General features: G+C 52.5%; 7 protein-coding genes across 7 annotated transcripts; 4 read left to right on the top strand and 3 right to left on the bottom strand.

The window, feature by feature from the left end:
• Window positions 1-340: 340 nt before the first annotated feature.
• On the bottom strand, window positions 341-3,313 carry AAFC00_006373 (uncharacterized protein; the record flags this gene model as incomplete). Its single annotated transcript, XM_069346320.1, has 2 exons — window positions 341-2,214; window positions 2,266-3,313. The coding sequence occupies 2 exons, from the start codon at window positions 3,311-3,313 to the stop codon at window positions 341-343; spliced, it is 2,922 nt and encodes a 973-aa protein (XP_069197528.1).
• Window positions 3,314-3,880: 567 nt separating this feature from the next.
• On the top strand, window positions 3,881-7,410 carry AAFC00_006372 (uncharacterized protein; the record flags this gene model as incomplete). Its single annotated transcript, XM_069346319.1, has 3 exons — window positions 3,881-3,889; window positions 3,955-7,047; window positions 7,105-7,410. 3 exons carry the CDS (start codon window positions 3,881-3,883, stop codon window positions 7,408-7,410), a joined length of 3,408 nt encoding a protein of 1,135 aa, XP_069197527.1.
• A 622-nt stretch (window positions 7,411-8,032) lies between these two features.
• AAFC00_006371 (uncharacterized protein) lies at window positions 8,033-8,696 on the bottom strand (the record flags this gene model as incomplete). The annotated part of the gene is made up of 3 exons (XM_069348419.1): window positions 8,033-8,373; window positions 8,430-8,486; window positions 8,624-8,696. 3 exons carry the CDS (start codon window positions 8,694-8,696, stop codon window positions 8,033-8,035), a joined length of 471 nt encoding a protein of 156 aa, XP_069197526.1.
• A 551-nt stretch (window positions 8,697-9,247) lies between these two features.
• AAFC00_006370 (uncharacterized protein) lies at window positions 9,248-10,987 on the top strand (the record flags this gene model as incomplete). Its single annotated transcript, XM_069346318.1, has 1 exon — window positions 9,248-10,987. The coding sequence occupies one exon, from the start codon at window positions 9,248-9,250 to the stop codon at window positions 10,985-10,987; it is 1,740 nt and encodes a 579-aa protein (XP_069197525.1).
• A 164-nt stretch (window positions 10,988-11,151) lies between these two features.
• On the bottom strand, window positions 11,152-13,123 carry AAFC00_006369 (uncharacterized protein; the record flags this gene model as incomplete). The annotated part of the gene is made up of 5 exons (XM_069346317.1): window positions 11,152-12,458; window positions 12,512-12,673; window positions 12,727-12,810; window positions 12,863-12,908; window positions 12,962-13,123. 5 exons carry the CDS (start codon window positions 13,121-13,123, stop codon window positions 11,152-11,154), a joined length of 1,761 nt encoding a protein of 586 aa, XP_069197524.1.
• A 339-nt stretch (window positions 13,124-13,462) lies between these two features.
• AAFC00_006368 (uncharacterized protein) lies at window positions 13,463-14,618 on the top strand (the record flags this gene model as incomplete). The annotated part of the gene is made up of 2 exons (XM_069346314.1): window positions 13,463-13,523; window positions 13,597-14,618. The coding sequence occupies 2 exons, from the start codon at window positions 13,463-13,465 to the stop codon at window positions 14,616-14,618; spliced, it is 1,083 nt and encodes a 360-aa protein (XP_069197523.1).
• A 583-nt stretch (window positions 14,619-15,201) lies between these two features.
• Window positions 15,202-17,350, top strand: AAFC00_006367 (uncharacterized protein; the record flags this gene model as incomplete). Its single annotated transcript, XM_069346313.1, has 2 exons — window positions 15,202-15,272; window positions 15,325-17,350. 2 exons carry the CDS (start codon window positions 15,202-15,204, stop codon window positions 17,348-17,350), a joined length of 2,097 nt encoding a protein of 698 aa, XP_069197522.1.
• Window positions 17,351-17,355: the final 5 nt, after the last annotated feature.

Raw genomic sequence — 17,355 nt, 5'->3', positions numbered from 1 at the left:
AAATGTCGCGACGGCACGAAAAAGAACAGTAACATGACAATGAACAGTCTCCTCAATCGACGCTGTTAATACAGCGGTAGGTGGATCTTTTGACATTTACACCGTTCTGGAGATATATGGAAATATAGATACACTCTACCACCCCCCTCCAGATCTAATATGCTCTTGCTTTTTGGTTGGTTCTTTTTGAGCGCCTTGTGTCTCGAATGACGAATGAAGAATGCTTGGTGCATGCCAGCCATGCCATGCCATGCCATGCCATGCCATGCATATATATAAACCGACTGACAGAGATAAAAAACAACGATACGATTGTGGAGTGACTAGTCAGAACCCTCGATCAAGCTTTGCTTTGAATCAGGTCTTTCAGATGCGGTAGATCCCACAGTGGTCGCTCGACGAGGACAGCCTCTTGCAGGGAATCGTCGGCGGTATTCGTCGACGGTGTTGCTGTGTCGTCGTCGTCGTCGTCTTGTTGTTGTTGTTGTTGTTGTTGTCCAATGGGCACCATGCCCAGAATGGGTCGGTATCTGTAGGTGCACCACCACTTGCGTCTGCGATCTTTTGATCCTCCGTCGACCTCTGTGTTGTCATCGTTTGCCCGTCTCAGAGGCCCGACGTCCATGTCGTCGACCATGGCATCGTCGTCGTCACCATCGTCGTCGTCGTCGTCGTCCTCGTCATCGTTGTCTTGGCGGCCGTCCTCGATCATCCTTGCGACGTCGCGAGGTCCGTCGACGACGACGACGACTTTGCCGTCTTCGATTCTTTTGACTTCGCCAGATGTGCCGAGTCGCTCGGCGTCGGCTATTCTGCCGCCTGCGCCCAGACTGCCAACCGCGCCGTTTGATCGTCTTCGTTGCTCGAGGAGCTTGTTGCGCTTGCTGCCGCCGACTTGGCTCTCGCGTCTCTTTCGCTTCTTGCCAGGGGTCTGGTATTCGGACTCGACGATGCCGTCCTCGAGAGCGTCTTCGCCGCCGACTTGTTGTTGCTCGTAGTTCTGCGATAGGTCCAGCATGCCGACCCAGTTGCTGCCGTAGAGCCAGGTGCGTGCGCGGGTCTGGTTCACGTCCCATACGAGGCCCATGACTCTGTCCTTGATGCTGTGGAATTCGGCGGGGAGCACAGTGGTGGGGTTGCGGCGAGACCAGTCTGTGAGTTTGCCGGCCAGGACGTCAAACTCGTACACTTGGTGCTGGGCTGTGACTACGAAAAGGGGTGATTTGGTGTTTGGTAGGGCGGTGGAGTGAGCGTGAGGGTTGTTGCGTGTGGCGTGAACACCGGGGTTGCCATTGACCGACTGGGAGACCTTGGTTGTGGAAGGTCTGAAAGACAGGATCAATGCTGCCGAGTCGAGCTTGGGCAAGAGATTGCCTGAAGGATTCTCGGCCCAATGTTGAGCGTAGAAAATGGTATTCTCGTCCTCGTCATCGCTGTCGGAATCCGAGTCTGAGTCGGATGATGGGTCGTCTTCTGGCGAGCCAGAGGCCAAGACTTTGGCAGTATCGGTCGATGGAGCGGTTTCGTCAAAGTGACCATGTAGAACCCAGCTGTCAAGATAGCCGGAAAGATCGCCTGCAACGAGAAGCGCGCTGTCTGGTGAGAAGGCCAGTTTGGTGATGGTCTTCTCGTACTTGTGCAGACCGCTTTGCTTTGTGTTTCTGCGCGTGATGCGATCCAGTTCGACGCTAGGAGGTAGGAAAGCAAGGTGCCCAGACCGACCAGCTTCGTCCAGTCGAGCGATGTGCACCTCGCTGTCAGCGGCGACCACGGCCAACCAGCGCGAGTCTGGGGAGAAAGCGACTAGTCTTGCGCCCATAGAATCAAAGTCTTCAGGGAGGGCCAGCTTGCGGACTCTAAGACGGTCATCCATGGGGTCGTTTGTAGGACTGAGATGGAAGGCCTTGATGGAAGTCAACGTTGCGACTGCCAGAAGCGATCCGTCCTCCGAGATGGTCGCAGATGATATGACGTGTTCGCCTTGGATGGCAATGCGGGAGAGTAGCTTCCGCGGTTGCTCAGGGACGGGTGATATCCTTTCGGGGTCTGGCTTGTTGATGCGCCATATGCTGATCTCTCGGTCCCACCAGGTCACGAGTAGACGTTGGCTAGGAGCACTGGCGCATACGGAAGATTGCGGCAGACCGGGCAGTCTTCGATGATGCTGCTGGCCAAAGCTACGGAGCGGGGTCACAACAGGGGTAGTGTCGAGTCCTGGATATTGTCAGTCTGAGGGAATAATGGCGTTTGAAGTCGTAGTCTTACCTCCGGACACGACGATACTCATCTGTTTCGTATCGTAGACGGCCATGGCCTTGATGTCGCCGTCGTGCATACGCCTGTGGCTGACCTTGGCCCAGCGTCCCTTCTTGTCACCCTCTCTCGCCCCAAGCTTATACACTGCGATACGCCCGTCCATGCCTCCAGAAAAGATGGTCTGGCCATCAGTGCTTGTGATCAGCTCAAGACAGTCGGACTCGTGGCCAAGCAGGCGCTGAGACAAGGCATAGGTGCTTCCGTCCCAGATGCGAACTTCCCCGTTGGAGTCGGCCGAGACAATGTTGCCATCAGGCAGACACTTCAGGCGCCAGACCAAGGAATCGCGCGGCGAACCAGGAACGCCGGCTCCCAGACTCATGTTGCGGAGCATAGCACCACTGCGGGCATCAAAGACGCGAATGGTGCTGTCGGTGAACCCAGCAACAATGGTGTTGCGGTTTTGCCATGTCACGCTCATGCATCTCGCCTTGCGGTTCGAGGAGCGAGCGAGGAATCTCTGGAAGACGAGATCATCGTCGGCGGTAGAGAGCAGAGCCAGCGAGCCATCGCCACAACCAATGACAATGTTCTGTCCACGGAACTCTCCCTCACGCTCACGAGCAGCGTCGGCGGCGCCCTTGGAAGCTTTCCACCGCGGTTGCGCAGCGAAGCACCAGACCTCGCTGAAGTTGCCCGTCGACGTCCTCGCTGCCAGACCCGTCTGCAGGTCCCACTCGGTCACAGCAGGGGTGGATCCGATGCTGAACAGACGCAACTGACCCAAGACTGCCTTCCCCTCGTGGTCTGTCTCGTCCGGCTCTTGAATCCAGGCCAGAGCGTCGACGCTGCGGTCGTCGCTCGCAGGGAAGATGATCTCTTGCACCCAGTTGCCCTTGTCTGCATTCCATATCTCAATGTCGCCGTTCGCGCGGCCCAGAGCGAGCTTGAGCGCGGGCTTCGGCTCGGTCAGGTTCTTGTCATTCGATCGGGAGAAGGCGAGAGTGTTGATGGGCGACGAAGGGTATGCTACGAAGCGAGAACGGTGGATATCCATCCTGCACTTTTCGTCCTTGTCTGTTTTTCCTGTAGCTGCTCAGTCCGAGGTTATGTGTTCTGACGATCTGTTTGTTCGATCAACACATGTTTGCCGATTGCGCCAAGTGGTGAGGAATGGCTATTACGGTGGATGAAACAATGATAAGAATAATTATACAGTAACTTTCTGTAAAAAGACGATCCAGAAGATTTCCGACGTTATCGGCAGGAACTCGTCCAAACCCCGACGCTAATCTTCAAGAAGTCGCAACCTTAATTGTCTTTGAGAATTGCTGCCAAGCCTCTGTTGTACATGTACAGTATATTCTGCCAGAACATGTGATATCCATATGGCATCCAGCATTTAATAGCACAAGGTATTACATCTGGAAGTGGCGCTGGTAGATATATGTAATGGACTGAACTGAACGTCTTCACCAGCCGGCTGCATATCAGCGTGAGGTCTCGGACATCACATCTTTGTGGACTGCCTGCCAAAATCATTACACCTGGATTTTTCACTTATATATGGTGGGGGTAGCCATCTCGACTCTTGCCCCATTCCACAAACACTGTGCTTGTCCTGATGCTTCAGGTAAGTCGAAACCCCGGCTCCATCTGTTTCTCCCTACTTGAACATTCAACTCAATAAAATTTCAGCATGCACATCATCGTGTCCCCGTGACCGCGCTGGCTTTTAGCGAGCATCACCTATTTGCTGGCCAAGGACCATTGCTGAAGATATACAATCGAGGCGACAATGCTGTCGTTCAATCCCATCGTGTCTTTGCCTCACACGCCATCCATGGAATTGTATTGTCAGGAGACACGGCCATCGTATGGGGTGGTCCATTCATAAGCGTCTTCCGTCTTCTTGCTTTCTCAGAGGCCCAGAACGTCGTCCAGCCGATATCGACAGCTCAGGCTGACGATTGGATACTGGACATTGCCCTTTGCCCTCGTGCGCATGCTGACGTCCACTGCCTTGCTGCTGCTCTGACTGCGCATAATGCTCTGCTCTTGCTGGATCTCGATGTCACATCGTCACATGGTGTAGAAATCACTCATCTCACATATACCTCTAGATGCATCCTCTACTCGGCAAACATATGTTGGCTCTCGCAAGACCATATCCTGATTGCTTCCGGAACCGTGTTTGGCGAGATTATCCTATGGTCTTACCACCGTGGTCACAATGATCTGTCCAAGTCTGTCTTGCACCAACTCATCTGTGGCCACGAAGGCTCGATATTCGGAGTGCGTATGCTTGAATCAGAAACGACAACCTCAGGTGAGCGTCATGCATCACTTCTCGCAAGCTGTAGCGATGATCGGACCATTCGATTGTGGGACATTTCGAACTTGTCAGAGACGCCCCTGGACCCTCAGGCAGCGTCGGACTTGCGTTCTGCTAGAGACACTGGCTTTGGCGTCAATGTTGCAGACGCTTTGCCGGACAAGACAATCTCTGGCAACTGCATTGCAAAGGTATGGGCTCATGCTTCACGCATATGGGACATACGCTTCCTGCCATGTCCGTCGAATGCTACGTCAACTTATCTCGCGTCTTATGGAGAAGACGCATCTTCTTTACTCTGGAAATTCACTCCACCACTGCCGGGGGCTACTTCATCGACCGATGAACCCTCCCCACTCATGCAATTGTCAAAGACACATGCGCATTCTGGCAAGAATATCTGGGCCTCTGCTGTTGCTAGAAATCCCAAAGGCAGCTTGACGATTGCCACAGGGGGCGCAGACGGCAGAGTAGTGCTAAGTGAGCATGATACGCCCTTTGCTGTTCAGACCGATCTCTTTCAGACCTGGTCTCTCAACGATGTCCTGTCTGGTGCTCCAGCCGAGCTCACCAAAACGCCCGACAAGTTCCGTGGCTTTGCTTTCCTTAACGAAGAATCTCTGGTAGTATCCACAAACTCTGGAAGTGTCTTTTTGCTACACCCAGCCCAAGGGAAAAAGACAGACACACCTCCCGATTTCACTTGCAGACTCATTTCCACGGAGTCTACACTGCGCGGCTACTCTGTTGTGACAAGCCTGATCCGCCGATCTGTTGCTTTCTTGGCAGGCATAGGCGGCACAGTCCTCATACTTTCTGGCAAAGACTCGCCTAGCATACATACATTGACCAAGTGTCAGGGAAAGACAGCAGGGTTATTTGCGCGGGAGCTACATGATCCAAACGCTCTTGAGTCAAAAGTCTATTTGCTCGTGACGAACATCGAGGCCAAACAAGCAACTTTGATACTGCTTGAACGCAGGAATCAGGGGTTTGAAAACGTGGTTGAATGGACCCTGGATCTGCCGGCTCACTTCACCGTCACTGCATTCCTACCATTTCACCAACCAGGGGGCGAGCAAACAACTCCACAAATTGCTCTTGGTTCGAGAGTTGGGGGAGTGGCGATATTCACTTTGCCATCAACAACTGCTTCTGTCACCCCTGTAGCACACGATGCTTTCTTGGATCATGTGCACGGAGTCGATGCGATCACAGATCTGGCATGGGTTCCGGATAACTCACGAAGCGGTTCTCATGGTCACATCTTCTCTGTGGGCAGAGACGGAGTGTTTGCAGCGCTGCAAATGTCTCAACACCTGGACAACATAACACACCTACAAGTGACCAATCGTATAAGCCTCCCAGCTGGTATGGTCATCGAAGGGCTCCGCGTACGCCAGGATACCAACGAGGTGATATGCTGGGGCTTCCAGTCTAAGCAATTCGTCGTTGTGGATATGCTTGAAGAGAAAGAAGTCTTGACGGTGGATTGTGGTGGAGCGAACCGTCTGTGGAAGTTCGAGCCCTCCGAGGACAGCAGCTCAAGCGCGTTTGCCTGGATTAAAGCGTCCAATCTGTGCCTCTCCTCGCATGCCCCGATGGCAATGAGCAGGATTGACGGTGGCGGCCACGGCCGAGAGATCAAGGCTGTAGCAGTGAGGCCGTCAGATGCCAATAGCGCACTGCCTCACGGCCGAGTCTTCGCAACTGGCTCAGAAGACACAAACATCAAGATTTCTGTATACGACAAGTCCCAAAATCCAGGGCAGCCAGGGAACTTCCAATGCATAAGGACTCTCAGAAAACACAACACTGGTATCCAGGATCTGCAATGGTCTTCTGACGGCCGTTATCTTTTCAGCAGCGGAGGATTCGAAGAGTTCTTTGTATGGAGAACCAAGTCTGTCCCCTTGATCGGCATGGGCGTCTTCTGCGAGTCGGCATGTCCTGTGGAAAGTGACATGCCGGACCTCAGAATCATGAGCTTCTCAGCCGTGGAAACCGGTACTCGCTCAAGTGACCAAGACGTATCTGAATTTACAATCAGCCTCGTCCGTTCAGACTCGACAGTGAGGGTCTATTCCTACACTTCAGCGCTTGATCGCGGCGAGTGGAAAACGCTCTACACGGGCAATTACCTGACATCATGCCTCACGCAATGCCTAGACATCCGTCCGGACGATGGAAGAACACTGGTCACGGCCGGAACAGACGGACACGTAGCACTGTGGCCAATGGGCTTGCATGCAGATGGTACCAACGAACCACAAGAGCAAGACACAGCCGTATTAGCCTGGAACGTGCGACACCGGGTACACCAAAGCGCAATACACAGCATGCTGATCCACTGGATCGACGACAACCAAGACTGTATCCTGATAACAGCAGGAGACGACTGCGGCTTTGCAATCACCAGATGCACGTGGGACGCTGACACGAAAGGTGTCCCAAAGGTAAGACAACTCCCCAGACACAGCACTTCGAAAATCGACTGACAATGCACATCTCAGATGGCAACCTTACTCGTCCCCCGAGCGCACGCCGCAGCCGTCACCAGCCTCGCGTTACTCGACGCCTCATCAGAGTCTGGCAAGACCAGGCTCGCAAGCACCGGTCTCGACCAACAACTCAAAGTCTGGGACGTGTCGCTCGCGTCCGAGAAGCAAGGGATAGAAGGAGTTTCGGTGAGGAGAGTGCAGCGAGAATTCACGCCTGTTGCCGATCCGTCTAATATGGTTGTTCTTGATCGAGGAGGGCAGGCAGGGAAAGCTACGGTTATGATCTGTGGAGTAGGGATTGATGTTTGGCGGCAATGATCGTTGGCTGAAAAATCATTCCGTATCTAAATGGTTGTGCACAGCAGAGGTTGCTTGACTAATGCGGTAGATACATGTCTGAAGGTTCTGCTGATAGCTGCAGAGTGAGTGGATGAGTGAACAAGTTTTGCTGCGGTCCAACTCGTTGTGGTTAGATTCGTGCTGCACCTTCCTTACGATACGGCTATTAGATCTTGCAGGATGCGAGGTAAAAGATCTAGCTTATCTTGCCTCCGATGCGGTATTGGACACTTGCAAGCTGTTCATGTAGATAAAAAGTATATTTGTGCATAATACAAGAGAAGAAAGGGTTGTTTTTCTGTGACCCGCGACAAAAACACAAGTGATGGTCTCCATAGCTGCGCTATTTTTATATGTCACCCATGGAAGATTAATCCGTCAGAAAATGCGCATAAGAGTGAAGATACCTTTTCTTTCATTCCTGTTTTTGTCGCTCTGAACTGCGAACAAATAAACAAAGAGAAAGAAACCCTCTGCTTCCTTCCTTTCACCACCATCAACGCTCCAAACGCCAAAATTTGTCTAAAGCAAGCAGGAAGAAATGCGGACGGAACGGCTGGCCGACCGGGCTGGCTGCGCCCCGTGTCTTGCAAAGTCTGAATTATGCGGCAATGGCTCTTCCCGACTCGACCGAAGGTTGCGAAGGGGGCGGTGGCGGCACGTCGAGGCGGGTGTTTTCCGCCATCATGCGCTGGAAACCGATACCGACACCCTCGATGACGGCGAGAAGGATGGCACAACCGATCGCACCGTTCCTGACGGCCTTTGCGCCGCCACGCACGGCAAGGGCGCCTCCGGTGAAGAATCCGGCGATGATGGCGTTCCACGGATCCTCCTTCTTGCGGATGCCCTTGACGGCGCAGTCGAACGTCGAGAACATGCCTCCCCAGACGCCGAAGTTGCCGCCGAGGACGGGCGCGCGCGCCTTGATTGCGGTGAGAGCTGTGAGAGTCGCGTTAGTAGCGAGTTGGGCGACGATTGATTGCGTCTGCTCGTACCTCCTATCCTTCGCTCGCCGTATGGACTGTTTCTGAAACCCTTGACGCCGTGCCACACTGTTGCCGCCGGTCTTAGTATGTCATGATCCAATATCTAGACTGGGAGCTCAAATAAATGCGTACCTGCACCACCAATCGCCTGTATCCATCATGTCAGAAAGTTTGACAAAAAGCAAGCCATGCAGAGATGCTACTTACACCCATACAAAAGGCACCACCGAAGTCGTTAAGAGCCACCCATGGGCAGGGATCCCGAGAGTGATCCATTATGTTGTTGTGCGTTCAAAGGAAAAGCGTGATGGTAAAGATGGCAGAACCGAGGTCTCCTATTCGAGACCGAGGCGTAAGGATTCTTTTTCGTGCTCGGGATGAAATCCGGTCGGCACGCAAAGGCTCTCAGGTAGGAGTTGTGGCGCACTCGGTGTAAAAGTCGTCGATGGTCGAGTGACGAGCAGAGACGAGTGTTGCTGTAGAGATCAGAGTAAACGCCAAGCCTCGATTATCAGACAGTAGAAGGTCAGATAGAAAATCAACCAGGTGTGGGTGGGTATTGGTGACAGACAAAAGATGAGATTGATGATGTCGCTGGCACGCATCTGTGATAGAAGTTTGTTCGGCGATCGGCAAGACCCGCTCCGCGTCGGGCGACTTTATCCAACAATTTAATTTTTTGGAGGGTCCGCAAAGTATCTAATGATTAAGTATCAGTCAGAGGACTTGAGTCATTTCATGTTAAAAAGAAGATCCAGAGAAGATTAAAGTCGTGTAATCCAATAGTAGGTATACACCAGATTCAATCATAAGAGTGAGCGACAAAGATGGCAACTACTGCACCTGTCCTCTCGACTCCGGATGTGCACATCTTCGAGGACCCCACCCCGCCAATCGACACATCGTCACTGCCTTCTCTATCCGACGATCAACTCTACCTCACCTATGAGATCAAAAGGACCGTCAATGAAATCCGAACTGGAAGATGGAAGAGGGTGGCTCTGCAGTTTCCGGATGAAATGCTCTGCGATGCTCCGCGGGTCTTTGATGCCCTGCAGAACGATTTGATTGGCAGGAGTCCTGTGGCGCGGGTAGCATCGCAAGCACAGCAACGACAACACGAGCAGAAACAAGACGACGAGTCTACTTCTGCTCTGGTCGAGACCTTGGAAGAGGCATCATTACAAGAGCCAGACAAGGCCGGAGATGTATCGCAAGACCCTGTCGAGAGACTCTGCATCCTTGCCGATACCTCTTATGGCGCTTGTTGTGTTGACGAGCTTGCTGCCGAGCACACGGATGCCGATGTTGTCGTGCACTATGGACGCACCTGTCTGTCTCCTACTGCTCGGTTACCTGTCATATATGTCTTCACCTCCAGACCTCTGGAGATAGAGCCTGTCGTCCAATCATTCAAATCAACCTTTCCAGACACTTCTTCAAAGGTCGTCCTGATGGCAGATATCCCATATGCATCTCACGTTGAAAGCGTGCACTCCGAGCTTCGCAATGCAGGTTACACGGACGTCTTCGCGACTTCTATACTTCACGACCCGTCCTCGCCCTTACCCAATCGAAGTGTTCCGCACGAAGTGGAGTCGGATCCTGCTGCTCTGCAAGCATACTCACTCTTCCACATCTCCGATCCTCCTACTTCGCTGTTGCTGAACATCAGCTCTCGCTTATTTTCCATCTATATCTACCCCACCACTTCAGAGACCTCGAGCCCGTCGGAAGTTGTGTCCGCTTCAACAGCTCAGACTCTGCGGCGAAGATATGCTTTAGTAACAAGACTCAGCACGGCCTCTGTATTCGGCATCTTGATCAACACGCTCTCCGTCAAAAACTACATGCACGCACTCGCCCATGTCCAAAAGCTCATCTCGCGCGCCGGCAAAAAGGCCTACACTTTCGTCGTCGGCAAAGTCAACGCGGCGAAAGTGGCCAATTTCTCCGAGGTCGACGGCTGGGTCGTCATCGGCTGTTGGGAAAGCAGTCTGATCGAGAGCAAGGACTTCTGGAAGCCAATCATCACCCCCTTTGAGCTCGAGCTGGCCTTGACGCATGAGAACGAGAGGATATGGACCGGCGAGTGGAACAGTAATTTCCAAGCTTTGATCACCAAGGAAGAGTCTCGCGACGCAGCCGCCGCCGCCGCCGCCCAACAAGCAGATGGATCTGCCAACGACGACAACGACACGCAGGGCCAGGATGCCGTGGACGAAGACAGCGAGGAAGAATCCGAGCCACCAGTCTTCGATCTGCGAACCGGCCGCTACCTCTCTCAGACGCGGCCCATGGCGCGCTCGTCGAACACTAAATCCAACACCAACGGTGCTCCCACCAGCTTGATCAAGCGCGCGAACGGCGACCTGGCCCAGATCGGTGGCGAGGTCTCGCTCGGAGCTCAGTATCTGCGCACGCAGCGCACTTGGCAGGGCTTGGGCACTGATTACGAGATTGCTTATGAGTTTGATGACGAGGGTAAGATGCAGGGCGCGCAGATGGAGGAGGGTCGCTCGGGCGTTGCGCGAGGGTATACTGTTGGCGACGCGGAGAAGCATTGAGCGGGTTGCGGTGATTGCGGTTGGATTTTGTCTACGAAACTACTGCACGGTGTTTGGGAAGACTGGCGATGAAAATAACTGGGGTCATATGCATGCTAAGCCGGCACCATTTATATGCTTCATATTATGTTTTGCTTGCTTGCTCGCTAGTGCTTGTCGACCGACTACCTCAACCGCGCAGCTTTAAACATGCTCACCTTCTTCACTTTGCCGTCCGCTGTTTCCTCCATCATTTCGCCATTTTCGTCTGTCATCTTGAAGCCGCCCTGCTGCCGTATCAAGTTGTTTCTCATCCTGTAGTACTCCGAAGTGAGCTGCCTCTGTTGGATCTCCGGGTCCAGTTCGTCCTTGGTATCGGGAGCCGAGGCCGAGCTAGGAGCAACAGGTCGCTCGACGACTGAATTCGACAGAATCGGGCGAGCCTCGGGCTTGATGTCTGACCCGTCTGTGGATGGCGTCTGCTCTGCCCGCGCCTGCTTGGATCGTGAAACGCGGCCGTTTTTCTTCTCGGGCTGCGCCGAGGCGCTGATTGCAGGTTTGCGTTCTAGGACACTGTCGGAAATGGGTGACTCGATTTGCGGGGCTACTACCGTTTCGTTTGCTGGTTTCTGCTGCTGCTGCCCAGCGCTGGGAGGGTCTTGTATGTCCAAGTCGTCAGCGAAACGCACTCCCTTCTTGGACGACGAAGTGCTCTGTTTTGATGATGGCATCTCGCTGTCCGCTTTGACAACGACTTTGCGCAGTTCTTCTGGGTCTATGAAGGGATTGGTCTCGTCCGGCTCGGGCCCGACATTCTCCAGCATTCGTGCCATAAGCCTCTCCTCGAGCTCGAGCATTTGCTGTCGGTAGCCCTTCTTGACGCCTTTATGTAGGGACCTGCCGTGCTCGTCTTCGTCCTCGGATACCTCGCTGTTGGACGCCAAGTCGTCCAAGTCTATCTCGTCATCGTCATCGTCATCGTCGTCGGAGAATCCCTCGTCGAGATCCAATTCTGCGACGACGGAGCCAACCTCGTTGAGGCTGTATTGCAGCATTTCACGTCTCGTCTGGGCATCCTCGGGAGCCTCGTCCTCGGGGATGACAGGAGTCATGCCGATCATTTCGTCGTCGTCGTCCAGCTCGATGATGCGATCGTTGCTGTTGAAGGAGCCTGCTATCAAGGATGGATTCGGCGTTGGTGCTACGCTTTTCACGGCGGGAGCAGGCTTGTCGTCAGAGTTACTGGCCTCATCTTCGACGTCTTGGAACTTGACGGACTTTTTGCTTCCTTTCGGTTTGCTCTGTTCTGTCGTTTGAGGGATTGAAGAAGACGGCGCAACGGTAGCCTTGGAATTGTTAGAAGAAGCGGTTTTGAGAGTATCCTGAGCGGAAACGCTCTCCCGCTGATCTGGATCGAGATCCGCAAGTCCGACTTTACGTAGTGTCTCAACGATTTGAGCTGTGGCACTTTCTGGCTGTGAGATTTTTGAGGCTATACCCTTGATATTAGACACTCCCCAGTAATGCAGTGAGGCAAAGACCTACAAATAACATTTCCATCATCATCCAGTTCCTCGAGAATCTCTGTCAGTGGCAGCCCTTGTTCGCCCTGATCATCTCCTTGATTCTGTTCCTCGATTATCTGTTCAAGACGATCCTCGGACGATCGGAGTCGCTTGGAAATGGTATTGATGTTCTGCTGAACATCTAGGAAAGATTATTAGCTGGGTTACGGACAAACATTTCGCAAAGTCGCGTACAATCTTGTCTGCGATCAATGAGACTGGAGACCTGGTCATTACTCCTGATCTGCCCCTTTCCCACATTATAAAGCTCACGAATCTCTATCCAAACATCAGCACTTCTCTCGCACTTATGTGGACTGATATCTGTTACCCTGCTCGTTCACAAGTTCGCCACCCAAATTGTCACTAAGGCGAGTCTGCTCATCGTAAGACTAGTATTCGAATACAGCAACACATATCCTAAACCTACGCAATCTTGAGCAGAACGAACACTGTTCGAACGCATCAGCTCTTCCTTCAGGCCTTCATATTCAGCGTCCCATGTGCGCCAATGTTGTAGAGATTTGCGCAGTTGTGCCACTGTCTCCTCCAATTGCAGTCGCTGCAGTTCCAATTGGTCCAAACTCGACATGATGTCGGTGATTCTGCTAGACAATATGAGGACGCAATTCCTGTCCTATCGATCAGGTAGCACTCCAAAGAAAGGCGAAGAAAGAATGTTCCAACTAGTAACTTCTTTCTAGAAGCTTTTACTACAGAACGCGGACGAGTAGCGTTAACTCCACTGTATCACCGAGATCCAGGCAGCCGTGCATCAGGACTTCGGGGGGACTGCCGAGGGCTTACTAAGGCACCCATCTCCATCTCCATTCACGAGGCCTCTCTATCAGTTTAGAACACCACTTACTCAGTAGTTAATCATCAGTCCGATACTCTTCATCAGTGGCTCACCATCTTGCCAACACGAAGCATGTCTCGCCTTGCATCTTCAGGCGGAGCAGCTGCTGCATCGCGACAAGGCGAACAAGATGGTGAGCTGCTCCCGTCATACCGATGTGATAAATACCAACTAATAGCTTCTTAATGCTAACCTGTGTGAACTAGACATCTGTCCTGTATGTAAATCGTCGCGTTATCTCAACAAGTCCATGCGATTTCTTGTGAATCCAGAATGCTACCACAAGATGTGCGAGTCTTGTGTGGATCGTATATTCTCCCACGGACCAAACAAGTGCCCCATCGCTGGATGCAACAGAACTTTGCGCAAACACCGCTTTCGAGTACAGACCTTTGAGGATGTTCAAGTCGAAAGAGAAGTTGACATCAGAAAGCGAGTCGCTGCCGTGTTCAACAGACGGGAGGATGAGTTTGATTCGCTGCTTGACTACAATAACTACCTGAACGAAGTCGAGGACATGACGTTCAACTTCATCAACAAAGTAGATGTCGAGGCCACAGAGCGCAGGATGGCAGCGTATGCCGAACAAAACACCAGAGCCATCACTGCGAATGCAGCTCTTGCCTCTCAAGAGACACAGGATTACTCTGCGCTACAAGCTGCGGAGAGAGAGCAGTCGCGCCTGCGCAGAGACGCTGCACGGCGTGAGGAAGAGGAGGAACGCAGAGCCAAGGTCGAGGGCAAACAGGCTATCATAAACCGACTTGCCACTGGTACAGGTGATGCGGGTACCATCGCCGAAGAGGGTCAACGCATTACGCTCAAGAAGCGTCTTGACAAGCGTACCGCTGTCGAGCGTCAGAAGCAGCTGAATGCAACTGCAGACGGGGCCAAGGATGGCCTCAATGGCAGCAGCAGTTTCATGATCAAAGGTCTCAAGACGAGGAGGGAGCCTGGTCCAGAAGCTCCATTCGATGCATTCGGCGGGCTGTCCTATTCGACAAAAACATATTACACACTACAAAACGATTACGAATGGGACTGGCTGGACAATCTCAAGACGGATTCTACATATCGTGCCGGTGGCTACAATCCTCAGGAGTTCTATTCTCGCGCTCTTTGCGAAGCCTTTTCCGGTCTCGGTGTTTTTATAGGCCAGGACGTCGGTGGTTCTGATCCTGCGGTCAGTACAGTCTCGGCCATGCGTGTCGCTGGTGCAGGCGCATAAGGGATGAGAATTACAGATGCATTTGGAGCACGATGCGCGTCCTCTGATTACTATGATACCCTTACAGCTTAGAAACGGACCTCCGGTTGATCAAACCTGAGGCAATAGCAAAATACAGCACGTCGTTAATAAATACATGTATGAAATATATTGTACGAGATCTCAAGTAATCCGAAAGTTAGAAGTACAGTAGTCTTGAGCTCAGAAGTGACAGCAATGTCATACTTTGATTGTTCTCTTTGAACATACAGCATATACCTGTGATCCGTGCTCATATCGGAATCCAGCTTCCGTCGCTAAGGTACAGTACCGTGTTCAGCTGACATGCCTTAAATCACATTCGTGCCTTTCGTCGCAGCTCCTGAACTCCACAACTACACTGCCGCACTATACATCGTGTGCCACTCGAAGCCTGAAGGTTCCAGGTATTGAATTTGTGGGAAGTGTCGTCGAGCCTTATCATCAGCGACAACTCTCCTACTCTATGTAACCGAGGTGTCTCCTCCGAGTTGAAGCGCATGATACACTACTCCGAGCACCTTACTAACAGGCATTCTCTGACACACCCAGCTGCCCCAAACACATGGCCAGTAGTGACCCGCAAGGGCAGCTGTCGCTAATCCCATATCCGTCTGATTCGAGAGAAGTTGTGCTGTATGGCACTCTTTACCTTGTGCCGTTATTGTGATACTAATTAGTACCTCAGACGTCATGGCAGCTCGGTCGTTGTTTACGACCCTCAGTCGAGGGAGCTATCCCTACGTAGGGAACCTGACGACTACCCAAATCCTCAAGAATGCCCATGGTGTCATCGGCCGATGAAAGCAGACTCGTCCGAATTCGATACTCACGAGGATGATGCTCCATTGAACCATGAGGATACTTTCGTGAATCCCGAATACTTTCGCATGTTGGCTCGTAGTATTCCTGCTTCACCCAATCCATCAAGACCGCCATCTCCTTTCAAACAGCTCAACGCATCACACGGTGAGGATAGTCGTGATGATACTGCATCAGCACAAAGGGTGCCAGCGAACGCAGATTTCACAAGCACCGCCCCGACTGCACCACCAGCATCGGCTGAGCACGGGATTCAAGGTTCGAGCTTTGCCCCGAACTACTTTAAAAGCTTCTTTGTTGAGAAGCGCGAGTTGGGTCGCGGTGGTCGAGGTGTCGTCCTGCTCGTCGAACACGTTCTAGATCGCGTGTCCCTCGGGGAATTTGCTTGCAAGCGTATTCCAGTCGGCAACGACCACGACTGGCTTGAGAAAGTATTGGTCGAGGTTCAACTCCTTCAACGGCTGGATCACCCCAATCTAGTCTCCTATCGCCATGTATGGCTGGAGGATGCGCAGATCACGAACTTTGGCCCAAGTGTGCCTTGCATATTCATACTTCAACAGTATTGCAATGCAGGCGACCTACATGATCATGTTCTTAGGCCTGTTAAGACAAGTCTGGAGCCAATGGAGCTCAAAGAGAGATTGAGACGTAAATCCAGAGGCCATTCAGAGATGCCACCAAATATTCCGGCACCACGAAAGATGCAGTTCGATGAGATTTTCTCCTTCTTCCGCGATATAACGTCCGGCCTACATCATCTTCACAAGAACAATTACATCCACCGGGATCTTAAGCCGTCAAATTGTCTCCTACACAAGGTAGGCCAGAAGCTGACCGTGCACGTATCTGACTTTGGCGAAGTCCAGACGACCAGCGCTAAGAGAGCATCCACCGGTGCTACAGGCACAATCTCGTATTGTGCGCCTGAGGTCTTGAAGCGGGAGACTCCTGATGGCGAGTTCGGCAATTTCTCCACGAAATCTGACATATTCTCTCTGGGCATGATTGTGTATTTCATGTGCTTTGGGCACCTGCCGTATGCGAGTGCAGACGAGCTCAATGATGAGAATGAAGACATAGACCAATTGAGGCTTGAAGTGTCTAGGTGGAACGGCTTCGACGAATCGATCAGGACCCGCACCGATCTGCCCGAGCGTCTGTACAGTTTCCTCAAACGACTACTCAGTCCCGATCCTGCCAAGAGGCCTAGTACAGGTCAGATTTTACAGGCGATCAAAGCCGGAGGCGATATCGATGTCCCTGCTCATCAGATGACTGAGCCGATCGAGCCTGAGCCAAGAATAACCTCAGTGGACACACCAAGCAGGAAACTTCCCACCGACTCGCGAATCAGGCGTCCTCCCGCAGAACCGCGTCCGTCGTTAACACCTGTTGGAAGGCACCAGTCATCCGGGGAACTCATACCAGCACCAGCTTCGAGACTGCGAGAGAGCTTTTCAGAAAATGCTACTTCAACAGATCGATCAGGTGTTGTCACCCGTTCTTCTTGGAAAGCCGAAAATCCGGTCGAGACAGAAAAGCATGGAAGCGAAGTTCTTCAGAGCACCCGGCTGATCATGCCACCCCCACTTACTATGCGGGAGAAGGCCGTGTATACCTTGGAGATTCCTCATGTCGTCCACATCTGCAAGGCGGTCGCCTTCTGCTTGAAGCTCTTGACACTAAGTTGGCCTTGTTCGCCATATGCTGCAAGGCCGTTCCTGTTCTATCCCTTGGTGATGCTTTCGATGCTCGACTTCTGGCCAAACACTCGGCTGAGCACAACGCTATGGACGACTGGTCTTCATGTGCTCATATGGTCCGCCGCGCTTCTCACAGGCCAGCTTTGCACCATCAGTCCAAGTTCTCAGCTAGCGATACACAGATGATTAAT

This window comes from Neodothiora populina (assembly GCF_041146345.1).
Source record: "Neodothiora populina strain CPC 39397 chromosome Unknown canker_contig_7, whole genome shotgun sequence".
Taxonomy (NCBI): domain Eukaryota; kingdom Fungi; phylum Ascomycota; class Dothideomycetes; order Dothideales; family Dothioraceae; genus Neodothiora; species Neodothiora populina.
Note: the sequence above shows the minus strand (reverse complement) of the source record. Positions and strands in the feature narration are given on the sequence as shown.